General features: G+C 40.9%; 2 protein-coding genes across 7 annotated transcripts in view; both read right to left on the bottom strand.

Moving 5' to 3' along the window:
* Positions 1-3,817, bottom strand: part of LOC147181618 (uncharacterized) — a 10,062-nt gene extending 6,245 nt beyond the window's left edge. For 2 of the 3 annotated variants that reach the window (XM_086063284.1, XM_086063410.1), the window contains exons 1-3: positions 1,321-3,817; positions 1,067-1,229; positions 616-676 (exon numbers count right to left, since the gene is read on the bottom strand). In XM_086063284.1, coding sequence (XP_085919410.1) covers positions 616-676; positions 1,067-1,101 — 96 coding nt within the window. In that variant the 5' untranslated portion in view covers positions 1,102-1,229; positions 1,321-3,817. The remainder of the gene's footprint in view (positions 1-615; positions 677-1,066; positions 1,230-1,320) is intronic. The other variant, XM_086063346.1, reaches the window with a different exon arrangement.
* The window catches only part of LOC147181617 (RNA binding protein fox-1 homolog 3-like), a 486,306-nt gene that overhangs the window by 323,132 nt on the left and 135,674 nt on the right, over positions 1-27,500 (bottom strand). The window lies entirely within an intron of this gene.

Here is a 27,500-nt window from a genome sequence, read left to right as displayed (position 1 = left end):
ATTGAACATGGACCTAATATATATATCTATATAATCTAATTAAAGAAATACACGTACGTGCAGAAAAATAATCATGCTCATTGTGATCTAGTCTTATCCAAATAAGTTATTTTTTGTTAGTAATGCTCCTCGATGCAATTCTCTTGTATGGCGATGCGCAATTAATGTTGTCTCTGATTGGTCAAATTCAGACTCAAGTAGGGCCTGGCAATAAATCAAATTAATTGAATAAATTAAATTTAAATTGAATCGTTGAAAATTTGCTAAATCGTGAAATGTATTTTGTCTTCTGGATTATTAAAAGCTGTTGTTATGTTCTGTTACATCCAGATGTTATTGTGAGTTGTAATTTTGCACAAGTGGTGGCAGAATGCTGGATGGTTGGTTTAAAATACTTTTTATTTTATTTTTTGGCCATATCGCTTAGCCTCAGACTAAAGTATACAATTAATCCAATATTCATTTGTTGCACGTCTTTGCAATACACATATTGCATGAGTCATTCGTGCGGCAAGATATTTTCCACATATTGTGCAGCCCTAGTATCTCCACCCTCCACTAATGTCTTGCTTCGGAAAACTGATTTCAACAACATTCAAAAAGAAATCTAGTCACCTGGTCAACTTTGGCGCAGTCTGATAGCTGTGTCTTTATCAGGTTGTGCTTCAGTGGAAACCTGGGGCAGATGAATAGAAAAATACCAATACAATTAAATTCTTACTAAGACTAGACTGCTATAATATAATTTCATGTAATCATGAATGTGCGACCAGTAATTCTAGTATGTCACATGTATGACACAATATCCAAACGTCATAAGAAATCACGATATGATAATTAACATGATATTGTGAGGTTAGCGATACTCACGATAACTGTAAAAGTAAAATAAAAAAACAAGTCACAATATTGTAAAAAATGAAATAAAAAAATAAAAAAATTATATTGAGAAAAGAATGTACTTTTGCTTTTGAGTTTTAATTAATCTTTTATGTTTTGTCAAACCTTGCACGATATCCCCCCAAAAAAACTAAATTAAGTGTGACAACACACCATATAAACATACCATAGTGTTTTTCCATTGTAGCGAAATTCAAACATGAAAACCTTCCGGGCATCATGATACACTCTCAGCCTGTTTTCACGTTCCTGTTTGCTTAGAACTTCTCCTCGATATTCAGTAGGAAAGTCTCTCTTCTGAAAGGAGCAGGAACTGAACACTCCTCGACCTTACAAAGAAAAAAGGATACAACAGAAATATTTCATTATAACAATAATGAAAACTAGACCCATACTAAAGAATATTTTACCAATACTCACCTTTGAATTAATTAATATATTTTATGGTGAAGCCATTCTTGTCTTTACCTAAGGATGAAAAGTATGCTACCTCTTCTTTGGGTTTAACTTTTGCCCTCTGTGGCCTCATGACTGACATGTCTCACTGAAGATAATGATCTAAAGCTATAGAAAAAAATGAGTTTCAATCAGTTTGATAGGTAACTTGGTGCAGATGTCTTGAAGTTGACTTTCAGTGTACCATAATAGCCTGTGCAGTGTGCAGTAAATGTGCCAACGAAAATAAAATACAGTGGATAGCACAGCTCTGCTAAATATTTGCATAAATTAAATGTAATGAACACTAACAGACTTTACTGAAATATTTCTATTGAAAGAACAAATTTAAGTAAACACAAATGCAGCAATTTACCAATACTTCATTTATACTGTACTGGTAATACTAAGCCATTGTATATTTTCACATCAAAAACCAGCCTGTTATTGCTTTCCTCTTAAAAATTGCAATTAGCATTCATCTTACTCAACAGACGGTTAGCTCTGCTATGCTAACCGTCGCTAACAGAAGCGTAGCAATTCTAAATAATTAGCTGCATCCATCATAATCAACAGATGGTTAGGTATGCTAACGTAAGCTTAGCTGCACTTACACTGGACTTGCATTATAAATCATTTTCGCGAAAGAGGGAGCAATGTACACAAGCGACCAACAACAACAGGAAAAATTCGAGCTTCAAACCTACCTCATTAGCACAGCTACACGCCATCACATCTCGTGAAGTAAATAGAGCCGGGGGCGGTTCTCTATCGGGGCTGCTAGATGACGTCACTTCCGTACTCAGGGCAATATAATAAATCCCGTTCAAATCAACAAATTGGTTCAGTCGTTGGATTATGAACTTTGTTGATAAGAGTGGCTATTGTTCTATGATTTACAGTGTCAATAAAAAAAAATAGATCACATTTAAAATGAACCCCAAAGGCTCATATATTAAATGAATTACCACAGACGAAAACAAAGGATATTATTGCTAGAATTATAGATCATTTTGTAATCATAAAATGTGATTTCAGTTTCAGTTTTTTAAAAAGGTTTTTTTTTTCATTAACGAAAATGTTTTTTTGCTTTAGTAAATAAAATAACCTTGCTGCTGTCATACAGTTGCTGTCCGAGGATGTTTTAGTACTATACTTTAGTAATGGATGCATGTGTTTTTTTGGCAAAATTGTGAGCGAGCCCAATTCCTTGGCTGAGAAGCAACCCTGCAAATGAATGGTCACATGATGCTTTCCTTTTGGCATGAAGCAGGACTGATGGTAGCGCTCACCTTTTCTTCTCCAGACAAGCATTTTTCCGGATGCCCCAAACATTTGGAAAGGGGGTTAATCAGAGAAAATAACTTCAACTCTTTTTTTCTTATTTTGGTCTGTATTTATGGAATCCCCTTTTCACTGGTCACACCAGGCCATCCTCCAAAAGTCTTACTCCCTCACCATGGGTGTAGATGCACTCATACCTGCTTACTGCCATTCCTGAGCAAGCTCTACACTGGTGGTGATGTCCTTATCCCGCAGCTGAATCAACTTTGGGAGATAGTCCTGGCATTTGCTGGATTTTCTTGGGTGCCCTGAAGCCTTCTTCACTTAAAGTTTGTAAGGTCACTAAAGGAAATTACTTTAATTTTCATGGCAAATAGGGACTTTGCAATTCATCTAATCACTATAACATTCTGGAGTACATGCAAATTGCCATCATAAAAAAACAATAATAATAAGTCAGCACTGGAGATTTTTAGAAAATCAATGTCATTCTCAAAACATTTGGCCACTGGTGTACAGAAAGATGTTACATTGTAAAGGCAGGGTGGGATGTTAAATGATGAATCAATATACGGCACTGACAGTTTCTCTGTCTCTGCCTCCAGCTGTTCAAAGTGATGTGATAAACAGCTGTTAACCATTGTATATTTTCAAATAAACAACCACTGCAAGAATTAAATGCTGAAATATATAATTAAATGTCATAGTGTATTTCATTATTTAATTTATCTACTTAGGAATTGGTGGCTGCAAAAAAAAAAAAGGCTCTGCGTCTACAGACAAACATTCACAATACACAGCATTTTGAGAAAACACGGAATTATGGGGACATGTGCGTAATTGTGGGGACAGGTGACGGTCAGCCAATCAAATGCTGTGAAATATACACTGGTGTGAATAATTCATGAAGTGGTGCATTACGAGGACCTTCCTACAGGGGGCGTCATCAAATACACAAAAATACACAAATTCATGTAATTATGGTTTACAAGGACATTGGCTAAAACTTTGGATTTAAGCCTTCTACAGCCCTAGAAGCACTTCTGCATTGAATGAATTATGAGGACATGGGCTGTGTCCTCATAATTCAAAATGTCCTCGCAGTGTTGCGTGTATTCAGGTGACATGTCCTCATAATACACAAAGGCAAACACACACACACACACACACACACACACACACACACACACACACACACACACACACACATACAATGTAAAGCAACAGCACACCTGATTGCTTGTTATGTCGTAATGTAAAACTACCACACCCCATACTCATAGAGCAACTAAATACAGTTTAGGATTTCATGTAAAGGAAACTTACATTTTAATGTAAAGCAACTACCGCAAATATCTTGCTGCCTGTTGTAACCTGAGATCATTTACAATACACTGCTTGTAAAATAAAGCAACCATACATCATACAACTTTCAGCCTATGAGTCAATATAAAGAAACCACACATACTGTGTTACTGCTTCTTAAGCTAAAACATAAAGCAACTATACACATTCCAGCTTGTAATGGCCAAATAAAAAAAATAAAAATAAAAAAGCAAACCTACACCTTACTGCTAACGTGAAGAAGCAGCTACACTAGTGGTTCCTAACCTTGTTGGAGGTACTGAACCCCAACAGTTTCCTATGCGTAGTCACCATCATTGATTCTTGCTCCCTTTACCTTGAATTCAGCAAGCGTTGTGTTCTTGCATTCCCCATCTCCACGCAGCAGAGTGCCTTTAGTTTTGGTAGATAGCTAATTTTGCTGGTCTATAAATTGCTCAACTTGGTTTTGCAAATCATGCAGTTAGGACAATGACTCCCATCATTCAACTCAACCCTCTATTTATAGAGCACTTTAAAACAACCATCACTGTTTTCTTATAAAGGAACCCTGGGGCAGCAGATACAATGAAAACAGCAAAGGCCCCAGATTTGAACCTTGTGGAACACCATGCATCCCGTTCATGTGAATCCATATTGCACATATTCGTCTGACTCCACTTTTTTTTTGTTTTTTTGCTCAATATAGTTAAAGGATTACAATAACAAAGAAATCTCATGACGTACCATCACAACAGCCTCAAGTCGACTACTGAACACACCAAATTCCCTGCAGCACAGATGGGCTAGCAATGTAGCGTAATCACCTGACGCCAATGATCATCAAGAATTATTTGAGTCGGGTGTGTGTCTTGACCTTTGCTGAACCCCTGAAACTGACTCACCAAACCCCTATGGTTCGATCGAACCCAGGTTAAGAACCACTGAGCTATACACCTTATTGTTTACATAACTTAATCATACACTTTGCTTCTATTAAATACTAAACAACTAAGACTTTGTTTACATGCAGTCGATAACCCTTTCAAAACCTGAATATTTGGGTTTTGAAAGGCAATGTAAATGCACGTATAAATCCAAATATGCTCTTACTTAGGTTTTTTAAAACCATCTCTATTCACAAGGTATATTGGCCTTTTTAGTAGAGGAACTACTGACTTTATTAGTGTGGTGAGTGACATGAATATAGTCTTTTATTGACCATAGAAAGTTAAAAGCAGAAATGACGTCTGTTTCCGTAATGACGTCCGTGCGTCCGCTCAAACATGAAAACGTGTTATCCCGAATGTTTCAGAAGCCAAAAAAAGCAAAAGCAAACTGTCACTTTCTTGTTAACATAAAGCTTGTTATGATTTAACATGATACTGCAGTTATGGTTGTGAAAATATCGCGATGATATCAGGATCTCGTTTCTGTATATCTCCCACCCCCAATGATAACGACCCGCTACTGTAGGTCATTTTTCCCACTCTGTGTCCTTGATTTCCACCCGCTTATCACCCACCATGGATGGTTGGCGGTAGAGGGGGAGGTGTGTGTGTGGGGGGTGGGTGCGTTTGTGTGGAAACGCCTCTGGTTTTATCCCACATGCCTCAGCCCCCCGCCCACTACCCCCTTAAGAAAAACAGCCCCTTTATTCGTCATCCCTGAGGGGGCCGGCTGCACGACAAGGTGTCCTGAGTTATGGCCGCGACTGTGCGCGACTGAAAAATTGAAAAATGATGAACAACGGGACAAAAAAAATCAAATCCCGGGGAAGCGAGGCTCGGCCGTAAATCTGCTGGCGGGATGGCGCGTGCGGGAGATGAGTGTGCGCCGTACCGGATTGTTTGCACAGCTTGTGTCTGCCACCACCAGAGGTTATATACCTTACAACTCAGTGGTGGGTAGTGAATTTGGTACCCAACCCTTCAGAGGGGACTTTAATCCAGCTCTTAACACCACCACTATCCCCTCGCAATTATAGAAATAATCAATGCAATATGTTCTGGATTTTAGTTTGAGGTGTTACAAAAGTAAAAATTATGTTCAAGTCAGTTGCTTTTTTTATTTGGCATGTTTATTTTCACAGAAAAGCTTCTCTCTCTCTCTCTCTCTCTCTCTCTCTCTCTCTTTTGGTGTGGGGTGGGGGTGGTCAGAAACTGTTGTTGTTGGTGAAAAGTCTGCAAATCGCTAGAGACTAATTGTTTTGTTGTGACCAGCCAATCAAAGAACCGAAAAATGCTGATGCCGTTGAAGGCCAGTATTTTGGCCCTCTAAAGACACATTTGGAATCAGGTTTGTTACAGAAACAGTCCTTTTGCTAACATAATAATTCAGCAATTAATTTTTGGGTGTTCAGCCTAAAGAAACAGAAGCATTACTTTGACGTCATCTCGTGACAAAAAAAAAAGGGGGGGTGGGTGAATTCAAGCAAGTGACGACTTGTAACTAAGAGGCTGAACATGGGGCACTCTTGTCAAGTAACACTTTATGTCCCTTTAAATTTACTGTATAACCGACACATTCTTCCCATGGACTACATGCACCAGGTCCGTCTGTACTTCCGATCTTGCGAGTTGTCATCAAATTTATTTCTGGTTACCTTCCTCTTCTATTCACAAGAGTGGTAAAATGAACGGACAGGAAAACTAGAAAACATGAGTCTTTCGGAAAACAGTGGAAGCTAATTTTGCGAATATAACAACCAGATCAACCAGATCCGGTGGCAAAGTGGTGCGCAGCAATATCCTTTTGAGCCACCTGACGTTTCATGCAACATCAAAGTACTGTAAACCCTCACATTATATTTACTCATATTTCTGACATTTAAATCACTCAAGTTTTTATGTCCATTCATTTTTACCGCTGGAGTGAATGGAGCGAAAAGCAAACTGGAAACCAATTTGCCAATTACTCGTGAGACCGGAAATATGTCATGAATCTGCTGCAAGTAGTCCACTTAATGTAAGCTATGTTGGGATGTCCTCATAGCAAACCAACTGGACGCTCAAGGAATTGTCTCACTGGCGGAGACGTTACCACAACTGCCATGGCTGATCAGATGCTGCCATTTGTTGGATTAGGGCTCTTAATGATTAGATAGGTGATGTGAGCTAGGCCATTGTGTCTTTGTGTCTTTGTGTCTTTGTGTCTTTGTGTCCTGTCCTGGCTTGGCGCCTTTCTATCTTTCTGCACTCTGGCACACTTATTCAGTTGAGACCAGTTAAGACCATCAGGTCACACATTTTTACATGAGCGAGGCTGAGCCGTCCCCTGTGTGGGTGGTATAAGAGTAGAGACTATTTTGAATAGATTAGACCTTCCTTCCGCATTCAGCAGATAAAGCTCCACAGCTGTGCACTTGATCGTTCTGGCATCCGGTGAATCGTTCAATTGAGAATATGCATGTCTCCTGATTGTTATTTGTATAGCGAGCATTCAAGATAAAATAACTGGTGGAAGGTCCCATCTGAACTTTACAAACTAAAGCTACTCCGGAGACCAAAACATTGCTTGCACTCTGTGGGGTCTCATGGAGACAATGTATCAGGACATCGCATCTACGTAGCAATATCTCTGCAATGTCTGCTCCATATCTCCCAAGTCTCCAGTTTGTCTCAGATATGTCGCAGGGACGTCACAGTCATGTATCCCCTGTCACGGACAAAATTAATCTATTCAACATCGCTGAGACCTGCTGGAGACTATAAAACATCTCCAAAAGGTCTCTGAAAAATATAACTGAATGTTTGAATTGACTGGAGCATCACTGTGACACGACTAGTCTCCAGGAGACATCATGGACACAGCTCCGCAACCAGCACAGACTCGAGTCACGATCAGGTTCCCAACTAGTGCAATTTAGCCTCATCATCACCTTATCCTGACGCGTTTAGACTATCCTACTGGCTTTTCTTTTTGTTCAGTTCTAAACTACATTACTAAACAGCAAAGCGCAGCTTCTTTATCCAGAAGCATGTCAGGAGTGTGGCAAAGTGTGGACAGGAAGCGTCCCCCGCGGCCACCATTATCCAGTTTCGCTTGGGCGCCTCTCGGAGCAGTAGAGGTCTCTCTAATGACCAGTCGTCGACCTGATCGGGCCCGTAGGAGGCGACGGCAAAGCAAGAGAGAAGTCGTGCCGGTCCCTCCTACTCGCCGATCCGACTCGTGGAGGAACGCCACCACGCACTCCTCTCAGTAACTCTTGTGTAACGTCTCTTTCGGCTTCGCTCTAGTGGAATGATTTGCGGGGAAAAGTGTTTTCCACGAATTGGAACTTTGGACCTGAACAATGTGGTCACTATGGCAACGAGGGAGGGCCTTACTCTTTGGAATATACCTATGCTTGTGCAGGCTTGCTCAGGAAACTCCAGCAGTCTAAAAATAAAACTTACTGTATGTTTGGTTTAAGAATAGAAATGGTCTTTAATGTTTATGTACATAAGGCAATAGTGTTTACAAAAAAAGGGATATTTTGTTCATACATACATTCTTTTAACCGCTTATTCCTCACAAGGGTCACGGGTATGCTGGAGCCTATTCCAGCCGGCTTTGGGCAGTAAGCGGAATGCACCCTGAACTGCTTGACAGCCAATCGCAGGGCACATAGAGACAAACAACCATCCACTCACAATCACAACTAGGGACAATTCAGAGTGCTTAACCTTCTATGCATGTCTTTGGAATGTGGGAAGAAAACGGAGTACCCGGAGAAACTCCACACAGGAAGGCCGAAGCCCAGACTGAATATCACACCCTCAGCACTGGGAGTTGGATGTGCCAACCAGTCAACCACTGTGCCGCTGCTTTTTGTTCATTTAAGTCTTAATTGCTTTTTCTAACAAAAGGACAAATAGAATCAAAATTCGTATTGTTGAAAAAAAATGAAGTTATGCTCATTGTAGGTTTACATTTTTTACATTGTACTTTAGGTTCATTTGAGTGTAAATAGTCATTGTTTACAAAAACAGACACACTAAAATGCTCATTTTTGTCATTAGTGTTTACAAAAAACAGGTTTCATTGTGGTCTGTATATTCTCAGTAAACGTTTTAATGTTTACAAAAGTTTTAAAACGTGCATCTGTAGACAACCTAATACTTTATTCACAAAACCCGCACATTCGGTAATAGTTAATGTTAGCAAAAATAGTTTAATAAAGTTTATGAACACTCAAAATTGTCAATAAATGATAGAAGTTCAATTAATTTTTCTATGACCTTCCTTTCAAAAGTTTATTTCCAATCATAACCATCCCTGATCCGCCAATAGCCAAAATTCCGACAATCCCATACGACGGTGGTAGCGCCATAGCAACATTAGGGCGTGGTCACAGGGTGAGAGCGACGGTAGCGGAGAATTATTCAGCAAGTGTTGGCATCAGGCGAGAAGCGATGGGAAGGGGCAGCTGGCGTCCAAGCTTTTGGGCGGGAATTAAAATGTTCCGCAGCTGTTTGGCCCAGCTTCCTACCTTGACTAATGAGTTGCAGAGCGGGCCGACATCCCGACACTCGCCGCGACCGCTCGTCCGTCGTTTCAAAATGTTCTCCCGCTCGGCAAGCAGCTGCGGCGCTCAGCTGTCGCTACACGCGCTAGCGACATGTGGAGAGTACCGCGCAATTATTCTGGGCAAACCTGCCAGCCCATGTGACCTCAGCACTTTTTTTTTTTTTTACTGCCTTTGTTTAAATGCACAAACTTAACTCTTATTGCACAGCATTCTATATGGACATATTTGGTACTGCACCTGGTCTGTTTGTCTGACAATAAGTTAGGCTTATGGACGGCTGGTTGGTTAACTTAGTTTGCTAAGTAGTAGGTTGGTTGGCTAATTTGATAGTTGGTAATGTATTGGTTATTTTGTCAGTTGATTAATTTGTTGGTTGCTTTGCTAGCTTAATTCATTGGGTGTTTAGTTAGATCATCAATTGTTGCTTAGTCGCTAAAATGGTTGGTTGGTTGGTTGTTTATTGATCAGTCGGTTGATTACTTTGTTGCTACCGTCAAGCATCATCAAAGAGTTAGTATCTTCTTGCACTCTGCTTTCATGTGGGAAAATAACAAAATAGAAAAAAAGACAAATAACTTTTTTATGGTTGAGGACGTCAACCAGGTTATTTTCAACTGCCTTTGTCAACATGGTTTTTTTTTTCTATCGTAATGACAAAATGAGGGTCATTTGACCTTGGTGGAGGTCTGCTCTTGTTATTTATTGATTTGTTAGCATTGACTGGACAGCGTGAATGGACACAAGAAACAAACAAACAAACCCAAAAAAGACAACGTTGAGTGTCAGCTCAAGTCAACACCTGTCCAATTAAAGGCCAGCGTCCAGGCCAGACGGAAGACCTTTTTGTCTGACAGTCGGAGGTGTTTGCCGGCATCAAACGATATCTTGATGCCACTTTGGCCGTATTGCATGACACCGATACTTCGCGTGGATCAGCGCACCCACAAGTGCGCTGTCACACCCAAAATTCTTCTCCGATACGTCTGATCTACTTTTTGTTTTCCATGATCTATGATACAGTCCGTTTGCCTCTACATATAACATAGAAGCAGTATATGTTAGCGTCTATGATAGTACCTATGAGCAGATCTTGGTGCATTTTCTTTCCTGCTGCAATATTGCACAGTGTGTATGATTGTATGTGTCTCTTGTGAAGACAATTGATGCATTGTGGATAAGTAATGGAGGCACACCAGTGATGGATGGTCTTAATATTGCCTTTGAACACCCCCCCCCCCACACACACACACACACTGCAGCTTAAGTAGCATTCATCATGGAATTTGTCAAAATAAGATATAGTTTTACCTCCACGCTCTCCTGTGCAGAAATCTGATTATCGGGAGATTTCCTTTATAACTTTCATATTTCCTAAAATTGTCATCCCATGATGCCTGTCACACAAGTCAAGGCGACATGTGGATGTTGTCATGGCGACCAACATGGCAACACTGCTTTTCTTTTTCTTTTCTTTTTTTAAGTCCGCTAGAAGGCTACTGACAATCAGTGAAGACTATTTACCGTTTTACACAAGCATTATTATTTTTTCTAAATATCAAGGACAATGTTGGAGTTTTCAACAGATCTAAACCACATTTTTAGGGGTGAGCTTTCTCATATTACCACTCAGGTCCTTTTACGATGTCGGGAAGTGTCTGAGCCAGGATTTAGGCCATTTTAGTAGTCCATAGATGGGAAATACCTTTTAAATGGAAAGTCACACAGGAAGAATGTAACTTCTACACCCACATTTCTAGGGCTTAGCATTACGACCTTACCATGTTGACCTTCCGAGCCGAGCCCAGTTGGGGGGGGGAAAAAAATGGTTAGAAAACATTTTTAGAGGGGATTTCTGCAACTACACCGCAATGTCCTTCTATGACATCAGGAAGTGTCTAAGGTATTTTGACTGCTTCAGTAGTGGAAGGTTATGGCTGGAAATCCCATTTAAAATGAATGTATAGTACAATGGAGTGCATATATATTGTGCTTTATTGACACCATATGGTGCAAAAAGCGCTTTACAAAGCCTCACATTCACCCATTCACTCACACATTCATACACCAATGGCAGGCTGCTACTATGCACTGGAAGCAAATTAGAGCTCAGTATCTTGCTCAAGGACATTCCAACATGGTCACAAGGGTGAAGGATCGCACACACAACCTTCGGGTTGGGATAAGAGTACGACCACTCTACCACATGAGCCATGCCACCTGTGGGGCAGATAAATTATACGTCTCGTCACACATTCTTCGGGGTGATCTTCTCAGTGATGCTACCTGTGTGCTTTGAAGGCGCCTGGAAGTATCTGAGGCACAATTTTGGCTGTTTTGGCAGTCGCATTGTTGCAATTGGAAAGAAAGTCATGCGAGGGTAAATTCAAGTGGCACCACCAGATTCTTAGGTCCCTAATGATCCGTTGAGAGCAGAAATTAACAAAAATCCTGTCTCTGACACTTCTCGATGTTGTCAAAGTGCACGGGCATTATATCTGGAACGATCACCCAAAATAATGTGGGGCTAGGAATTTAACTTGAGCCCACATATTCAGGGGAATTTGTCTGTTTTGGCATTCCGTGGACTGTTGTGGTTTTAAATCATCACCAGAGCTAATTAAGGTGTTTGCTTTGGCTGCCCTCCCATCTTTTGTCCATTTGCGTAGGGCGCGATCCCGGCAAATTACGGCGGGCCAAAGCTCGCGTGAACTTTGAATGTAATCATGCCCGCCGCGTGGGCGTTCGGCGGTGTCACTCTTGTCCTAATGAGGCTCCGGCCTGAGCGGCGGCCATTAGCAGGGCTCATCGGTGCCGGGATCTGAGCCGGGAGCTGCCTCCGCGCAACCTAATCCCCGGGCGCTCCCTGCGGACCCGCTGCCATGAAGCTGCTTGTAAAAGCTCCAGCTGTGCTGAACACGAAGAACATTTGAACAGACACAGTCAGGATGAAAATGTGTCATTTAAACGAGCAGCAGGTGCAGCAACGACATTTTTATGCACGGAATATCGCATCATAAATTTATGGAACCGGAGACATCCCTTTGGGGGGGGGGGGGGGGGCATTGGAGATTTGTAAATTTTGCCACATTAATTAGAAAGTATTACATGTTATTGTAGATAATTTATATATGTGTTAGGAACTATGTTGACGTGAATAAAGGAGTTTCTTTTTAATGAAACCTGTGCTTCTTGAAGCCAAGAAACTATGAAAAGTAAATTGAGGAGGTTCATTTAAACAAAAATACTGCTATATTTTGCCATCTTGTGTCATTTTATGGACAAGGAACTATGTTGAAGTGATTTGAACTTCATCTAGACAAAATGAGTGTTATTTTTGCCATCTTGTGGCATTTTCGCAACAAGGAATTATATTGAAGTGAGTTGAGGAGTGAGGAGGAATCTAGACCAGAGAGCACCAACAGGGTGCCCGTGGGCACCAGGTAGCCCCCATGGACCACATGAGTAGCCTGTAGGCCTGTTCTAAAAACGATGTGTTGATGAGACAGCTGGTTTTCTAGGTAGACGTGATTAACTCTTTGACTGCCAGACGTTTTCAGAAAAGGGATGCCGCCAGTGCCAGCCGATTTAAGCATTTTGACTGATTTTCAAGGTCCACAGAAAATGTTCTGTTTGGACTATGGAAACACACGTACTACCAAATGAAAGATTGGACTTTCATCTTTCATCAGAAAAAAAGAGTTTGTTTCTACCTTATTCCGTTCTTTAGTAATCAACAATAGAAAATGGTTAGTTTGACCCAATTTCGCCTGTGTTGGACCAAAATACGGAGAAATCAAGCTTTTAGTGAAACGATATTATTTCATGCATTCTAGTGAATTTGACACTTCTTTTTGTCCATGAATGATGCCACAAACACCTAAATAGTGCTTTACTTCTATAAAACACTACCACCAAGAATGAAAAAGTGTTTTTTGATAGCAAAATACGTTTATTTACATTCAACAGTGTAACAATTTGACAACAATTTGGCAAACTATTTACAAATGTGTGCAACTGTGGTGCTATTTACAAATATGTGGATGTTTCAACGACAGTTTTTCTTTTTGTAACACTCTCCTGCGTGCAAGGAGACGCAACAGCATTTGCACAAGATTGCCTCTTCGCGTGCGCCACTTTCTTGCCGGCCGTTTTTTTCCGGGGAATAGCAAGTATATACTGCAGTGTGTCATCAAGTCTAATATCAGGATCATGCTACGGTTACGTTACGGTGGTGTTACGTCTCGCTTCCCCGTGTCCTTCAGTTGCTATACCGGGTTGGTAGGAGATGTCCTGATCCATTTTATCCACTCCATTCATGGTGGCATCGTAGTCCAGAAACAGTGTCTTCTCCGTGATCAGACTGTACCCGCTCCTCCGATGAATATGCATTGGACTCGGGGTACTCTTCATTGTCCGATCGAATGTCCGCTTGTGCAGAAGTACCCGGCCGGCTATTGTGCGCGTTTTCCGGCCTTAGCAGCGCTAGCCGCGCGTAGCCGGTGAGGCTTACTACGTGATAGTAACAGGCCAAAGCTTCCAACTTTGGCGTAGAGCTCGTTGTCATCATCATCGTTGACATCAATCTGCATTGGTCGATGCCAACTCTCCATCGCCCGATCGAATGTCCGCTTGTGCAGAAGTACCCGGCCGGCTATTGTGCGCGTTTTCCGGCCTTAGCAGCGCTAGCCGCGCTAGCCGCGCGTAGCCGGTGAGGCTTACTACGTGATAGTAACAGGCCAAAGCTTCCAACTTTGGCGTAGAGCTCGTTGTCATCATCATCGTTGACATCAATGCGCTTTTTAGTATTGATTGATGCTTTCCGTCTTTGAAAAAAATGCTCAAGCTGAGCTGCTTGTAACCGGTTGCTTGGTCAAGCCATTGTGGCTTGGATCAGCCATTGTCTCCTCAACACTCTAGCTCCGCCTCACGTCTTCTACTGACGCCCACGGTGGGCGGCCCATCCAACCTTGTGCAAAGAGAGTCATCGCTGCCCTCTAGGGGCCAAAACGAGTCTTTGACTAATCAGATCAGCCTGATTCTTTCAGCACAGCTGCCCAAGGCTTTCCTGCACCCGTTTTTGAAAAAAAAAAAAAAAAACATAGGGGACGTCTTTTAACGTCCTCGGCGCCCTTCCCTAGGTTTATGCTAAACGTTTTATAACGTTTATGGCAGTCAAAGAGTTAACTGAAAATGTAAAGACTGCCAGAGATTTAGAGGAATAAAGTACTATATTATATTGACATTTTTCTGTCTCATAATTATGGTGAGAAATCATTAACATGATCAGTGCCTTCACATCAATTCATAACATAAAGTATAACATAATAATGACATTATTAAAGGTAATTTGAGCAAATGTTTTATTTCAGAAGTGCTATCCACCCTTCCACCATGCTGCCCCCTCTGGCACTTCCTGTTATTTAAAAATTCTGAGGGAATTAATTGCCCTTTTTTTCCCCCATCTTCTCCCCCATTTCCAGTTTCAAGTGCTTTGAATTCTGCTCACTGTGTCAGCCCACTCTGCACCTGAATAATTCATAACAATATTTATTAGCACTCTGAGGTACAATTAGATGAATTGGGATTAAGAATTGGCTCGTCTGCGAAGAGGAAGCGCAGCAGAAAAATAAAACATTATCAAAATAAAAAAGCCAAGCGGATTAATTCCCTTTTCGCTGCACTTTTTCCCTCTTTTTAAAAAGAACATACTTAATATTCCATCTGCGCCGCTAAATTGCCGATGACAAGTTAAAATGAGGGCTGAGAACGGGCCTCACGCTTTAGCACACAAATCGCCTTCTTTTTCATGTTCTTTTTTTCTGACTCCCCAAAGTACAAATGGATCTTTTCATTCCCGACAGAGCCTTCACTTTTGTTGACCCGCTGCCCTCCGCAAAACTGATGAATAACAACCACGCTTTTTTTTGTTCACATTTCGACTCAGGTTTGCTTAAAAAAAAAAAGAAGTCATTCCAGCTATCGAAAGAGGCAAAAGTGCACGTCCTGATGTCACAGTTGCACATCAGTCACTCGAGTGGACGACTATGTCGCGGCCACCCAACTGCTCAGATTTTCTAAAGGTAAAAAAAGTTAGCAAAACCAAGAGAAGTCAGAATTGTAAATCATGATGCGCATTAGGCAAAAAAGTTTGGATGTCAAAGTTGTTATCATATGCCATGTCCACAACAACTGAGTGATGTGCAACTTTGACTCATGCATAGGGAAGAAAGACATTTTCAACGGCTGTTTTCTGTAGTGACTGATGCAATATTGATTCATTCCTATGGAAATTTTGTCATGTTCACTATAATGACTGAGGTGAAACTTTGAATGAATCATAAAAAAATGAACATAATTGTTAAAAGCTGTTCTGTGTTGTAGCTGATACACAATTTTAATATCAATGTATGCATGTAGAAGAAAACAGATTTTAAATACTTGTCCACTGTAGTACATAACTTACACAATCATACATATAGAAGAAAATTATTTTGGAAACACTGCCCTCTGTAGTAACTGATGCAAAATCTTAACATCTAATCTTATTCCTGTAGAAGAAAACGACATGTGAATTACTCTCTACTGTAGTGACTGATGACCATGCTAGTCTTGATTGTTCCGTGCGCCATCTTTTTCCCTCCCTTTTCTCGCCTCGTTATCTCTCCAGCAGGGATTGGGGGTTTCTTCCAAGAAAAATGTGAACCTCATCACACGACCCTCCTGAGAGATTGAATACCCCCCACCCCCCCTCCCATGCCGCCGCACCAGTTCCCCAAGTCACCCGCCATCCCAATTAAGAGAGCTCCTGTCGGGCCGTGTCGGTAGCGAATGAAGCCGGCCAGCCGGCACTTTTTGGAGCACCCGTTAATTAAACATAAGCGCACGTCTGGAGAGAAACTTGCACATCGTCCTCTTACCGACACCGGGTGGGTTTATCTTCTTTGCCACTTAAACAAGAACTCTTTTGAAACAACTTCTAAATTTCTATATATACTTTACCATGGTATATACAGTATATATAGTAAATATACATACACTAAACTCCTCCATTTTCTCAATATTTTCTTTCGAAATCTCAGAACTTGTCAGACACATAACAGGTAGGTAGCCATTTGGTCAGAGATGAGAAGTAACGAAGCACAAATACTTCGTTACTTTGTACTTTCCTGACTATTTATTTTGTACTTATTTTTTATTTTATTTTTACTTTTATCCGTTACATGAGTATCTGTACTTATTTACTTTTGTTTTGAAATGCATGAAAACAATTCAAATACTTGACCTGGAAGGAAAAGCAGCCGTCAATGGCTCGTGGCTCCGCTAATCATATGAAGCTTTTGACACGGTGCCCTACATCCAAACGTGATCACATGACGTGTAATTGGCTAGATTAGAACAACTCGTAAATATGAGGGCAATGGGCGCCACCACAAAAGGGGATAATTTGAACTTGATAGCAATTGGCCAATGTCTACCCATTTTACTCCATTATCTTTCAAATTGACGTAGGATCCGGTAAAAAAATCCTTTTTACTTCTTCTCGTCAAGTACATTTCAGAGCCTGTACGTTTTTTACTTTTATTTGAGTGAGTACTTTTACTTTTGTCAAAGTTGTTTTTTTACACGAGTAATTGTACTTCTACACAAGTAGAGAATGTCAGAACTTTTCCCATCTCTGCACTTGTTTGACAATGTTTTCCTGTTTGTGATCTGCGGAGATGTTGAGAGGATCCACTCAGGTCAAATTTGACTACTACCAAGTTAAAACATGAATTTGCAACAAACTATATTGAGCCATACCTCAAATTAAAGATCTGTAAAAGGGATTTCCATCATTGTGATTATTTTGATGATGATGATGTAGTAAGAAAAAACATGTTTTTTAAAGCCACTTATTGGACAATAGGTGGGTTTCCATCCACCTATTTTTATTATAATTTTCAAGAATTGCGCTAAAATGAAACGCCAGAAATTTGCAAAAAAGCCCAAAATTTGCACAAAAAAATTACGCTTAGAGGGGGTGGTTTTTGAAGCGTATCGAAAAAAGATAAATGCGCATTTTGGCGATGGAAACCGGTTTTGCGAATAATCGACTACAAGAGCGGATATACGACGCACGTTTTGGCCGATACTACGTCACACGCACGTTTGTAGTCACAATAAATGCCGTATGATAAACTAAGATATGTTTGAGGAGACAAAGAAACATGATTCTTTTTATAATTTAAATAAAGAAAAAAAACCTGAATGCAATTTTAGATGGCTTTATTAACATCAGCTCTCAACGACACACTTCACTTACATGCGGGAGGGAAGCCAACAAGGCAAACTACTTCCGTTCAGTCCGTCAAAACCAACATTCCCACCTGGAACTCCCCATTGTCCCAAAGTTCCGTCACTACAACAACATCTTGCGGCGCATATTCGCAAAAGAAGAGCGGATGGAAACGGGCATAAGTCACATGTCCGTTTTGCGCATTTTCACAAAATTCGCATAAACATTTCGAAACATTTGGATGGAAACCTGACTAATGATGTAATAATGGCCTTTTGCACATAACTGTTTTATCTATATTTTATAATATGGTTTTATTCAATACAACGCTATTTTGTTCTATGTACAGTATATCATATGGTGTTGATTAGGTGGTGGGGTTAATGACATTTCAATTTATTTCAATGAGGAAAACATTCAGTTAAGAACTTCGTCATGCAACTAATTCAAATCTAAAGACAAGGTACCATGGTACAATACCTGGAAAAAACTATTGCAACCTACTAGCACCGTAACAAAGTATTTGTATATCCTTCTGACTTTTGGGGTTTTAAGCTGGAGGTGAGAAAAAAGTTACTGCAGGCAGCCATCGCGAACTTCAATATAAAGTGTTATTAGTGATTGTAGGTTATTTATATGCATTGCTGTTATGTACAAAAGTATGAGCTTTTTTTTTTTTTACAATATTGTGACCTTTTTTATCACCACAATATCGTGATAATTATTCAATTCAATTGTGAGCTTCATATCGTGATAATATTGATATCGTTACATCCCTACTGATGACGTGTTGTCGCAACTGTAATTTGAACAAATTACTTGTATTTCATTACTTCCCACCACTGGAAGACGGTCGCTGCACTGAAGGCCAAGTTTGTGGGGGTGTTTGTCAACAATGGCGTATGCCCGACGAGTCCCCCCGCGAAAGGCAAAAACAATCACGAGTCGTTGTTACGGATGACACAATGAAGTCCTTTTGATTGCTTTGTGCGGATGCTGTCGACAGCCGCCCTTGGCAACACGGGAGATATTTTACTCAATGAAAGCCATCACCGGGGACGCTCGTTTTGTTCGCCTGCACAATCGGCGACTCAGAGCACAGTCGGCCTACACGCTAACGCCACAAAGGAGCACAAAAGAGTCCCGTTCGCTCACAGGAAACACCGAGTAATGTTCTTTCCCACTGTAAAGTTTTAGATATACTGCAAAGCGCCACAGTGACCTTGGCGGAGGTCAAAGAGCGGACGGGTTGAAATGAGACACCATTTATAGTGTGATGTAATAACAGCATAATAGAGAGGAGTCAATGTTACTGTCACGTAATCACATTGAAACGACTCCAAGCCGTAAATCATGTTTCATAAGTCATTGAATGTTTCAGACTTTGTCATGAGCATTACTGCCACCTACAGGACTGAAGGGATCTCATTGTAGTTTTAGAGATGACTGAGAATTAAAAGAAATTTAAAAAAATAACTAGAGCTGCGAGCAGCTATAAAGGGCCCTCGCAGCTCGGGACACTTTGGGGTACTTGCACGTTGGGGTAATGGCACATTCGAATTAAATGAGTGAGTGAATGAGTTAAATGTTAAGACCCTCAAAAGTCAGCGTCCTCTTTTTATTTGTTGGCAATGAGTTGGCTTTTTTTTTTTTTTAAAGGTCTCATATTATTCAACTTTTCAACATACTAAAATAGTTCTCAAATGTGTAAAAATGTCTGTGACATGCATTCGTGAAAATTGACTTGACTTTGATCTAATATTTTTGCTGTCCCTAAATCAGCCAAAAACCGCTCTGTTCAAAACAGCATGTTTTAGGGGTGTGTCACTTTTATGTAAACACCTAGGCCATACCCTTCTCTTTTGAAGGGGCAGTGATTTCAGTCATGGTAGCCATGTGCTGATGTTGTGAATGGGGCAGAAGAAAAGAAAAATACAAAAATGTATTTTACACAATTGAAAACTATTTTAATATGTGGAAAAGTGGCATAACGTTTTACCAAAAGAAAAAGTAGCTTTACGTTTGTGATTGTTTAGGCAATGGTTATTTTGCCGTAACCGACAAATCTCTCGCTAACGTTATTTTGCCGTGAATGACTCCGATTTGCCGTAAATGCTTGTAGACATTTACAAGCGGTTATGAATAACACAAATGTGCACATTTAGGCCACTGCGCGGTCGCAACGTGCAAGCCGTCTCGTCGAGACCACTTAGCGGCCGGTTAGCATCACAAAGTCATGTCTAGGTGGCGAGTTGCCTGTCACGGCAAATTAACCACCGCGGATGGTATCTTGACAAAACAATACGCAACCGCTTCATATTATCCAACCACCGTCTGTTTTAGCATATCTGACCTCTTGTAACCAAACAACCTCCCACTTTAGGCCCTAAAAATACACCAGTAATATGGTAAAAGGTGCACATCATCCTATTAGAAAGGTTAGGAAGGGAGGCTCAATCAAAAATGTTAATCTTACATCTCTCCCGTTTGCAGTCGTGTCACACTGTTGGGACCGATCCATTATGTTTAAACGTGTTTCAGATCTTAGTCTTTCACTAACTAAACAGTCCTTTGAGAAATGATGTCGGTACACGTCCTTCAAAAATAAAATTAATCCACTGTCTTCTCAAAGACTTTGGACAAAGGAAGCAACCACTTTTTCCTGATCATTGTTTCCCCTCTCCACGGAGCATTTGCGAGCAGAAAAAGAGAAAACGAAAGGAGCAGCCAGCTTCTCGAATTTCAGTGGGCGTGACAAACCTTTACTAGAGGTGGCGCCACAAACCCGAGGGGGCTGGGTCGCGTGCACTCCGTGTCTTTTTGACGTCACTAAGTCACGGAAGTTTAATCTGCTCGTTTGAAGCACACATTTAAGAAAGGAGGAGAAAGCTAAAGAAGTTGCGGATGAACTTTTTTCATACCTGGTTGGATTGTAGGATGCATATTATTGATAGAAACCCCCACTAAAGTGCATTTTCATACTATGGGACCTTTACAGTATATATATATATATATATATATATACATATATTAATTAATTAATTATTTATTTTTTTAAAGTACATATGTATGGATAGGTGTGATGCCAATGAAAAAAAAACATAAATGACTGAGTTATCACACTTACAAAGAGTATGTATCCAAACAAGTTTCATGAGTTTCTGTGCATGTTTAGGCCCTCAAAATAATAATTCCAAAATAATAATACAGACCCCAAAGGCAGTTTATGCAGTTTATGATTAGAGTCACAAAAAAGTCTCATGGAGTCATGTACAAAAAGAAACAGGGAGGTCTGCCATATTTGTATGAAACAGCCTTTTCAGGGACATTTTGGTGAATTCCCAGGTTACATCAAAGACAATCATGTGCTAGATATTTCCTCCAATTGTTACCTAATTTGAAGCTGGGATGCTTGACAGATGGCATCTGCTAAATTGCCAGAATATGCAGTTCCCGTCATTGTGTGTGGGTGGAGTACGGCAGTGAAGTTTGATATCAGGTACGAGCCTGAGCGCTCGCTGTGTTGCCACGGAGACACGTCCCCTCCCTGCATGGCTCCCATGGCACTTCGAGCTCAAATCTATCACTGCACCGTGACGAATGAAAAGAATGACAAACAGGGACTTTTAATCGGCCAAACAATCGGGAATAGGTCACCTCTCTGATTCGGGACGCATTTCTTCACTTTTTTCAATCTGACCTGTGAGCGGCGGCCCCCGGCTGCCACCCGGGGGGGAAATGTAATTCCCTTCCTGCATTGGGTCCGCAGCTTTCTGATTGTTTGATGAGGAGAACTGCTACATTGATCAGGTGATCAGAGAGGCGTGGCGCGTGAACCCAAACATAGAAGCAGCTGAAAGGTAGCAGGTACAGTGAGACGAGCATCAAACGACACATAGACCCCCACCCCGGACCCCTGTAACCAGGTGCCGTGTGTGATGGAGAAGGCGGGTTAAGGAAGAGGAAGCCCTGGCTGTCCATTACTCACACATCCCGGTGTTTCCAATCGTCCTTCACGATGGGGGGGGGGGGAGTCGGGATCACACACGCAACAGTCGGGACGCACACACGATTGATTATAGTGCACCACTGGGGGGGGGGGGGGACAGGTAGCGGGGTGTCGCACTGCATCCCACTAACCTTTCATGGCACAGCGTCATGTCAGTGAGCTGAAGATACAGCACAACCTCTGAGTTTGAACAGAGACGGTTTTATTCATTTGGGAAGATATTTCATCAACATAGCATCATGCAGGAAGATGGGTCGATGAAGCCACATGCTGCTTCACCAAAGGTTAGTTGACCATCACTCACAGTGTCTGTGCTGAGACCCAAATCAGTGTTAACCACACCAATATGGATTGATATAGCAAATATTGAATCTATAGTATTTAAAATGTACAATTGCTGAACAGATTGGGGTAGAAAAATATGTCTTAACACAGCCCACGCTACAGGATTATCGTCAAAGACATCTCTTAATCGGGTCTTTGCCTACATTTGATCGAAAGGCAGAGAAAATGATCAGAATGTGTGTACCCCACTTAAAGTGGAAGCCAACCTTAAACATTTCTTGACAATATGTTATATGTGACCTCACTAGTCTAAACATGACATTCTGATTAATATTACATTTCTCGAATGTGAATTATGAAGCAAAATCCAGTTTTTATCTATCTGACGGGGTGGCCATTTTGCCACTTCCCGATGACATCAATGATGCTCAGGGCTCAGGCAACGACCAATCACAGCTCACCGGTTTTCTGAAGCTGAGGCCCCTGAGATGGCTAAAAACGGCTGGGTTTTGCTGCTTAACTCATATTCCACTAATGCAATATAAACCAGAATACCGTATTTAGTCCATTGGGGCTGCATCGAACATATTATTGTCACTCACAAAAATTGGCTCGTTCCTTTCATTGTTGTGTGAGTGGAGTTTAATTATTTATTTGAAGTGTTGGGTAGATTTGGTTTGGGAGAAAACTTTACTTTTTAGATACGTCTTTTGTAATGACCACCTCAAGCTACTATATACGCTAATGGCATTCAGTCTCGTTTATTTCCAATATTACGGGGCAATGGTCAGGGCTGTCCTTTCTCAGCATTATTATTTGTGATAGCGATTGAGCCTTTGTCAATTTATTTGAAGTCCTCTTCACACATATAACGGGTTGATAAGATCAGTAATAGAAATTAAATTGTCACTCTATGCAGATGATTTACTATTATATGTTTCTAATCCTGCTATATCGTATATTACTACTATTACTACTATATTGCTACTTGCCAGATTTGGTTTTGTCTCGGTCTACAAGGTGAATGTTTCCAAGAGTGAATGTTATCCTACAAATCAACTGGCACTTCAATTAATTCAGTCGGACATTCCTTTTAAATTCTGTCCTTCGGGTTTCAAATATTTGGGGGTTAATATAACCAGAACTATTGCTTCTCTCTTTTCTGCCAATTTTTCACCCTTGATGAATAACATTAGATCTGACCGTCAGAGATGGGAAAATGTACCCCTGTCTCTGATTGGGAGGATTAATACGATTAACAATAATCTTGACTAAATTCTTGTTTCTCTTTCACTTTCTACCAGGTTTTTTTTTTGGACAAAAAAAATATTTAAAACCTGAGATCAAACGATTTCAATTTTTTTATGGAAGAGTAAAGTACCCATTATTCGTAAAGCGGTGCTTGAGAGATGTAAATTCTAGCAAATTTCCAATTGTATTATTGGTCTGTACATATTCACAAGATTTCCTATTGGTACGCTTCAGCAGATTCGCTGTGGAGTAAATTTGAATCAAAATCTTGCACATCATTTCTTTATCAGCTTTGGTCGCCTCCTCTACGCCAACTGACTCCTCTGGTTCTAACCAACTCATAACCCAATAAATAGTATGCTTTACTCTCAAAATTTGGTATCAATTTAGGAGACATTTTAAATTTACCCTTTCATCTGTCTTAGGTCCATTACTGAGGAATCATTTATTTAAACCCTCGATGCTGGACATGGGCTTTTCAGTCTGGTGTGACAGAGGTCTAAAAACCTTCAAACATTTACTTAAAAATAATGTTTTTTACAGTTTTGCAGACCTCTCAACTGAATTAAGTCTCCCTGCGTCCCATCGCTTTCGATATTTTCGGGTTAGACATTGCTTCTAGTCTTTGTTTTCAAGCTTCCCTAACTTGCCAACAATTCAGGTATGGGATATCAATCAGACCCATTTCAAAAGTCACAAATCCCAAGGATATATAATGATCTGCTTGATTTAGGTAGCATCCCTGATGATCGCATCAGGGGGGCTTGGGAGGCCGAGCTTGGGCTGACCTTCGATAACAATTGGTGGAAGGTTGCTATTAATTATTTTCATACAAGCTCAATTCGTGCATGTCTGACTATTCAAGGTAGTATTCAGAGTTCATTACTCGAAAGCTAAGCGTTCCACAATATACCCTAATGTGTCAGGTAGTTGTGATAAATGTCAACTTTCCCCATGCAATTTAACCCATATGTTTTATTCATGTCCATCTCTGTCTAAACTCTGGGAAAATTATTTCAATATTAAGTCCTAAGCTGCTCAATGTCTCAATGAATGTCTCCCCATTTGTTAACATTTTTGGAATTCCAGTAGACGACGTGCGGTTTACACGCACCCAACGGGAAGTTTTGGCTTTTACATTTTTGATAATACGACGTCACCTACTTTTCCAATGGAAGTCCACTAGTCAACCTTATAGTTCTTTGTGGATGAAGGATGTAATGTCTTTTTTTTTTGAAAGTGGAAAAAATGTAATACTCAAGGAGTGGTAACTTAACTAAATTCCAAAAGAAATGGGCCCCTTCCTTGCGCTTTACAATTCCATCTGATACCTATTCATGGAATTGTCAAGCTTCTCCTCCTCTCTCTCTCTCGCTCTCTTTCTTTCTCTCTTCTGCTCTCTTTCCTATATACTGTATATATTTTTGTGTCTTGTTAAATGTTAAAAAAAAATCATGAAAATTTATGGTGGTAGGATGTATAAACATTTCAAGTTTGTCGTGCTGTTCCAAAAATTCTGGATGTGCTATTGTAGATGTTCTGTTGTGAAATGACACTGTTTTCTTTTTGCCTACATGCCAATAAAAATATCGGGAAAACATTTTTGGGGGTTGAATTCCCCTTTAAGTGGCTTTGATTCAGAGTTAATATTGAACAAGTTTGGTATGTACGATTCTCTGTCCTGACGGTTTTCTGAGCAATTCATGAAGGAAAAACATACATTTGTTACAGACCATAAACCATAGGATAATAGCGCAGGATCATCTTTAGGAACATCCAATTTATGTTCTATTCTGACTTTGATCAGCATAGATTGAAATGCTTAACTTTGACCCTATTATCAATATGTGTGTACCCTACTTAATTGAACAATAGGTTGAGAGTCCATGGATCATAAATACTGAACAAGTTTGACATTTATGTTTTAAGGCCTTGATAGTTTTCATGGCTGATCGAGCAGGAAAAACACAAGACACCCAACACACCACAAGATAATCATGATCATCTTCAGATAATTGGGCCTTTGCAAAACTGATCTCAAGGGAGGGAAAATGTTCAAATTTGGCCCGATTATAAGGTATGTAAGTTACTGTATTGTAAGTCTTTACCATTTTTGACTTTGAGCACAAGGGAAGTGTCACTATTCCTGTAGCACTGCTAACAGGAACACTAGGCTAACGTTATTAGACATCAAACTCCAAGGTTAGTCCAAAAACAATTATCATGGCTCCTAGAAGAAGTAATCGTCACGTATTGCCCTGGTTGTCTATTCAATATCGCGTCCATTTTCTATTCCAAAATGTCCACTACATCCACCGCATTTGAGCGACTGCATCACGTCACGATTTTACGCCACGTTCGATCCAGGCCCAGCGACGTAATTGGTGCATGGGTGTGAATAACGAGCGTCTGTCCTCCGAACCTCGCATTTACGGGCACCGTGCATTAGTTGAAGCAATCCGTGAATGATGGAGAAAGCCATTAAAGCAGTCATAAAATTGCAAATGCCTTCGTCCAATGTGTTCCCGCCGCTCGCGACAGGCGATATGATCCCCCGACACACATTCCTTCGTCCAATTCCCCTCCCGCCTGCCCGCAGCGTCGCGGAAACACTCGGCCAGATCCATCTTTTTCAATTACTCCACGAGAGGAGAGGAGCCGCCTCTCTTCGTGCCTGCGGGGAGAGAAGGACTTTTTAGCCAGCATTAAAATGTATTGCTGCCTTCCCATATTAAAGCACAATCTGTCGGATTAATCGGCCAGGGGCTTGCCTTGGAATCCCGCTCGGCACTTGCAGGGAAGAACATGCACGAGACATCGCGTCTGGCCGGCAACTGCATTAGGAAAGTTACATTCCTGTGCAAATTTTATCTTCAATGATCTGCATGTGTAGCCGCAGTGTTGTTGGATGGGCAGATTTGCCTTTAGTTAAAAGATTACTCAACAGGAAGACTCTTGCTCCACCCCTCGCTAAGATTTGAATTTGGCGCTCAAAGTGGGTGTTGCGAAAGGGGAGAGGGTTGGGCGTGGTCTGGCTGTGATTGACAGCAGCAACTTACTAAGAAGCCGTTTAAGGAGGCGTGTACGAGAATGAGCCGTCAAGCAGAACAAGTGACGTAGTACGTATCATCTCGTGTAATGAGAGGACAAACAGCCAAATTGTGTTTATCTCAGTGCTTAACCTTAAGATGGCACCAAACACACGGTTTTTGCTTTTAACAAACATGTACTAAAATATAATAATGACCAGTACATGTAGACAGCATTTGTAGACACCAGTTTATCAGCAAAAAAAAGTTGATTAAGTGTTGAGTTATTCTTTAGCAAGCAGCACAGAAACAGACTATATATATATATCAGGGTTTAAAGCAAGATTGAGGACCCAAGTGCAAGGAGGCACAGTGAGGAAAGCAGATGTCCTCAAAAATGGGTTGTTTAATAAGACAAAAACAAAAAGCCAATCCAGGTACTAGTTAAAACAAAGTCCAAAACAAGAGCAAGCAAATACAGGGGAAACTGAACCAGTTTCTGACCATAGATTTGACACAAAACATACTGAATAAGTCAACATGATCAGTGCCTTCACATAGTTTCATGAGGAAATTTGTTCTTTCAGAAGTGTGTATCAAACTGGTAGCCCATCACATTAATCAGTAAGCAGGATGTAGCCCTCAGTTTGAAAAAGGTTGCTGACCCGTCTCCAAATGTTCTCCACACGTTCTCTGCTGTTGTTTCGCATGCAGACCGACGACCAAGCACCGACTGAATAATTAAACGCGGGCTTTGTCGCCTGATTAGCATGTCCCAACCCGCTGCCTTGGCCCTAAAAAGCCACGTTCCCAACACGGAGCCGTGGATGAATGAGTTAAAAAGCAAACGACCTCATTTCAAAATGAGATTTTATGTGGCGGCAGCGGCAGAGGCGCTACGACTCCACTCGGAGTCGTTCAAAGTGTCATCCATCTTTTATGGGGCCCACACTGAGATTTGTTTTGTTGACAGCCCGTCCTTCCTCGTATTCTCTCGCGCTCTCGTCCCACCGAGAAGCTGATCTCTTTCATCCACACTTGATCTTTTTCTCTTTTATCACCACATCCCCACTGTTTTTTCCCCGCTACCCTTCTGACATCCCTCATGCTTACGGTCGGCTCCTTGTCGAGTCTCTTCTCCCTTTTCTTCTGCTCCAAAAGAAAGGCTTCCGACTTGAAAGGGAGACGTGTTGTTTG

This window comes from Leptonotus elevatus, chromosome 1 (genome assembly GCF_054856555.1).
Source record: "Leptonotus elevatus isolate MCC_2025b chromosome 1, RoL_Lele_1.0, whole genome shotgun sequence".
Classification (NCBI taxonomy): domain Eukaryota; kingdom Metazoa; phylum Chordata; class Actinopteri; order Syngnathiformes; family Syngnathidae; genus Leptonotus; species Leptonotus elevatus.
The sequence above is the reverse complement of the archived record's forward strand: the minus strand, read 5'-3'. Positions and strand labels throughout refer to the sequence as shown.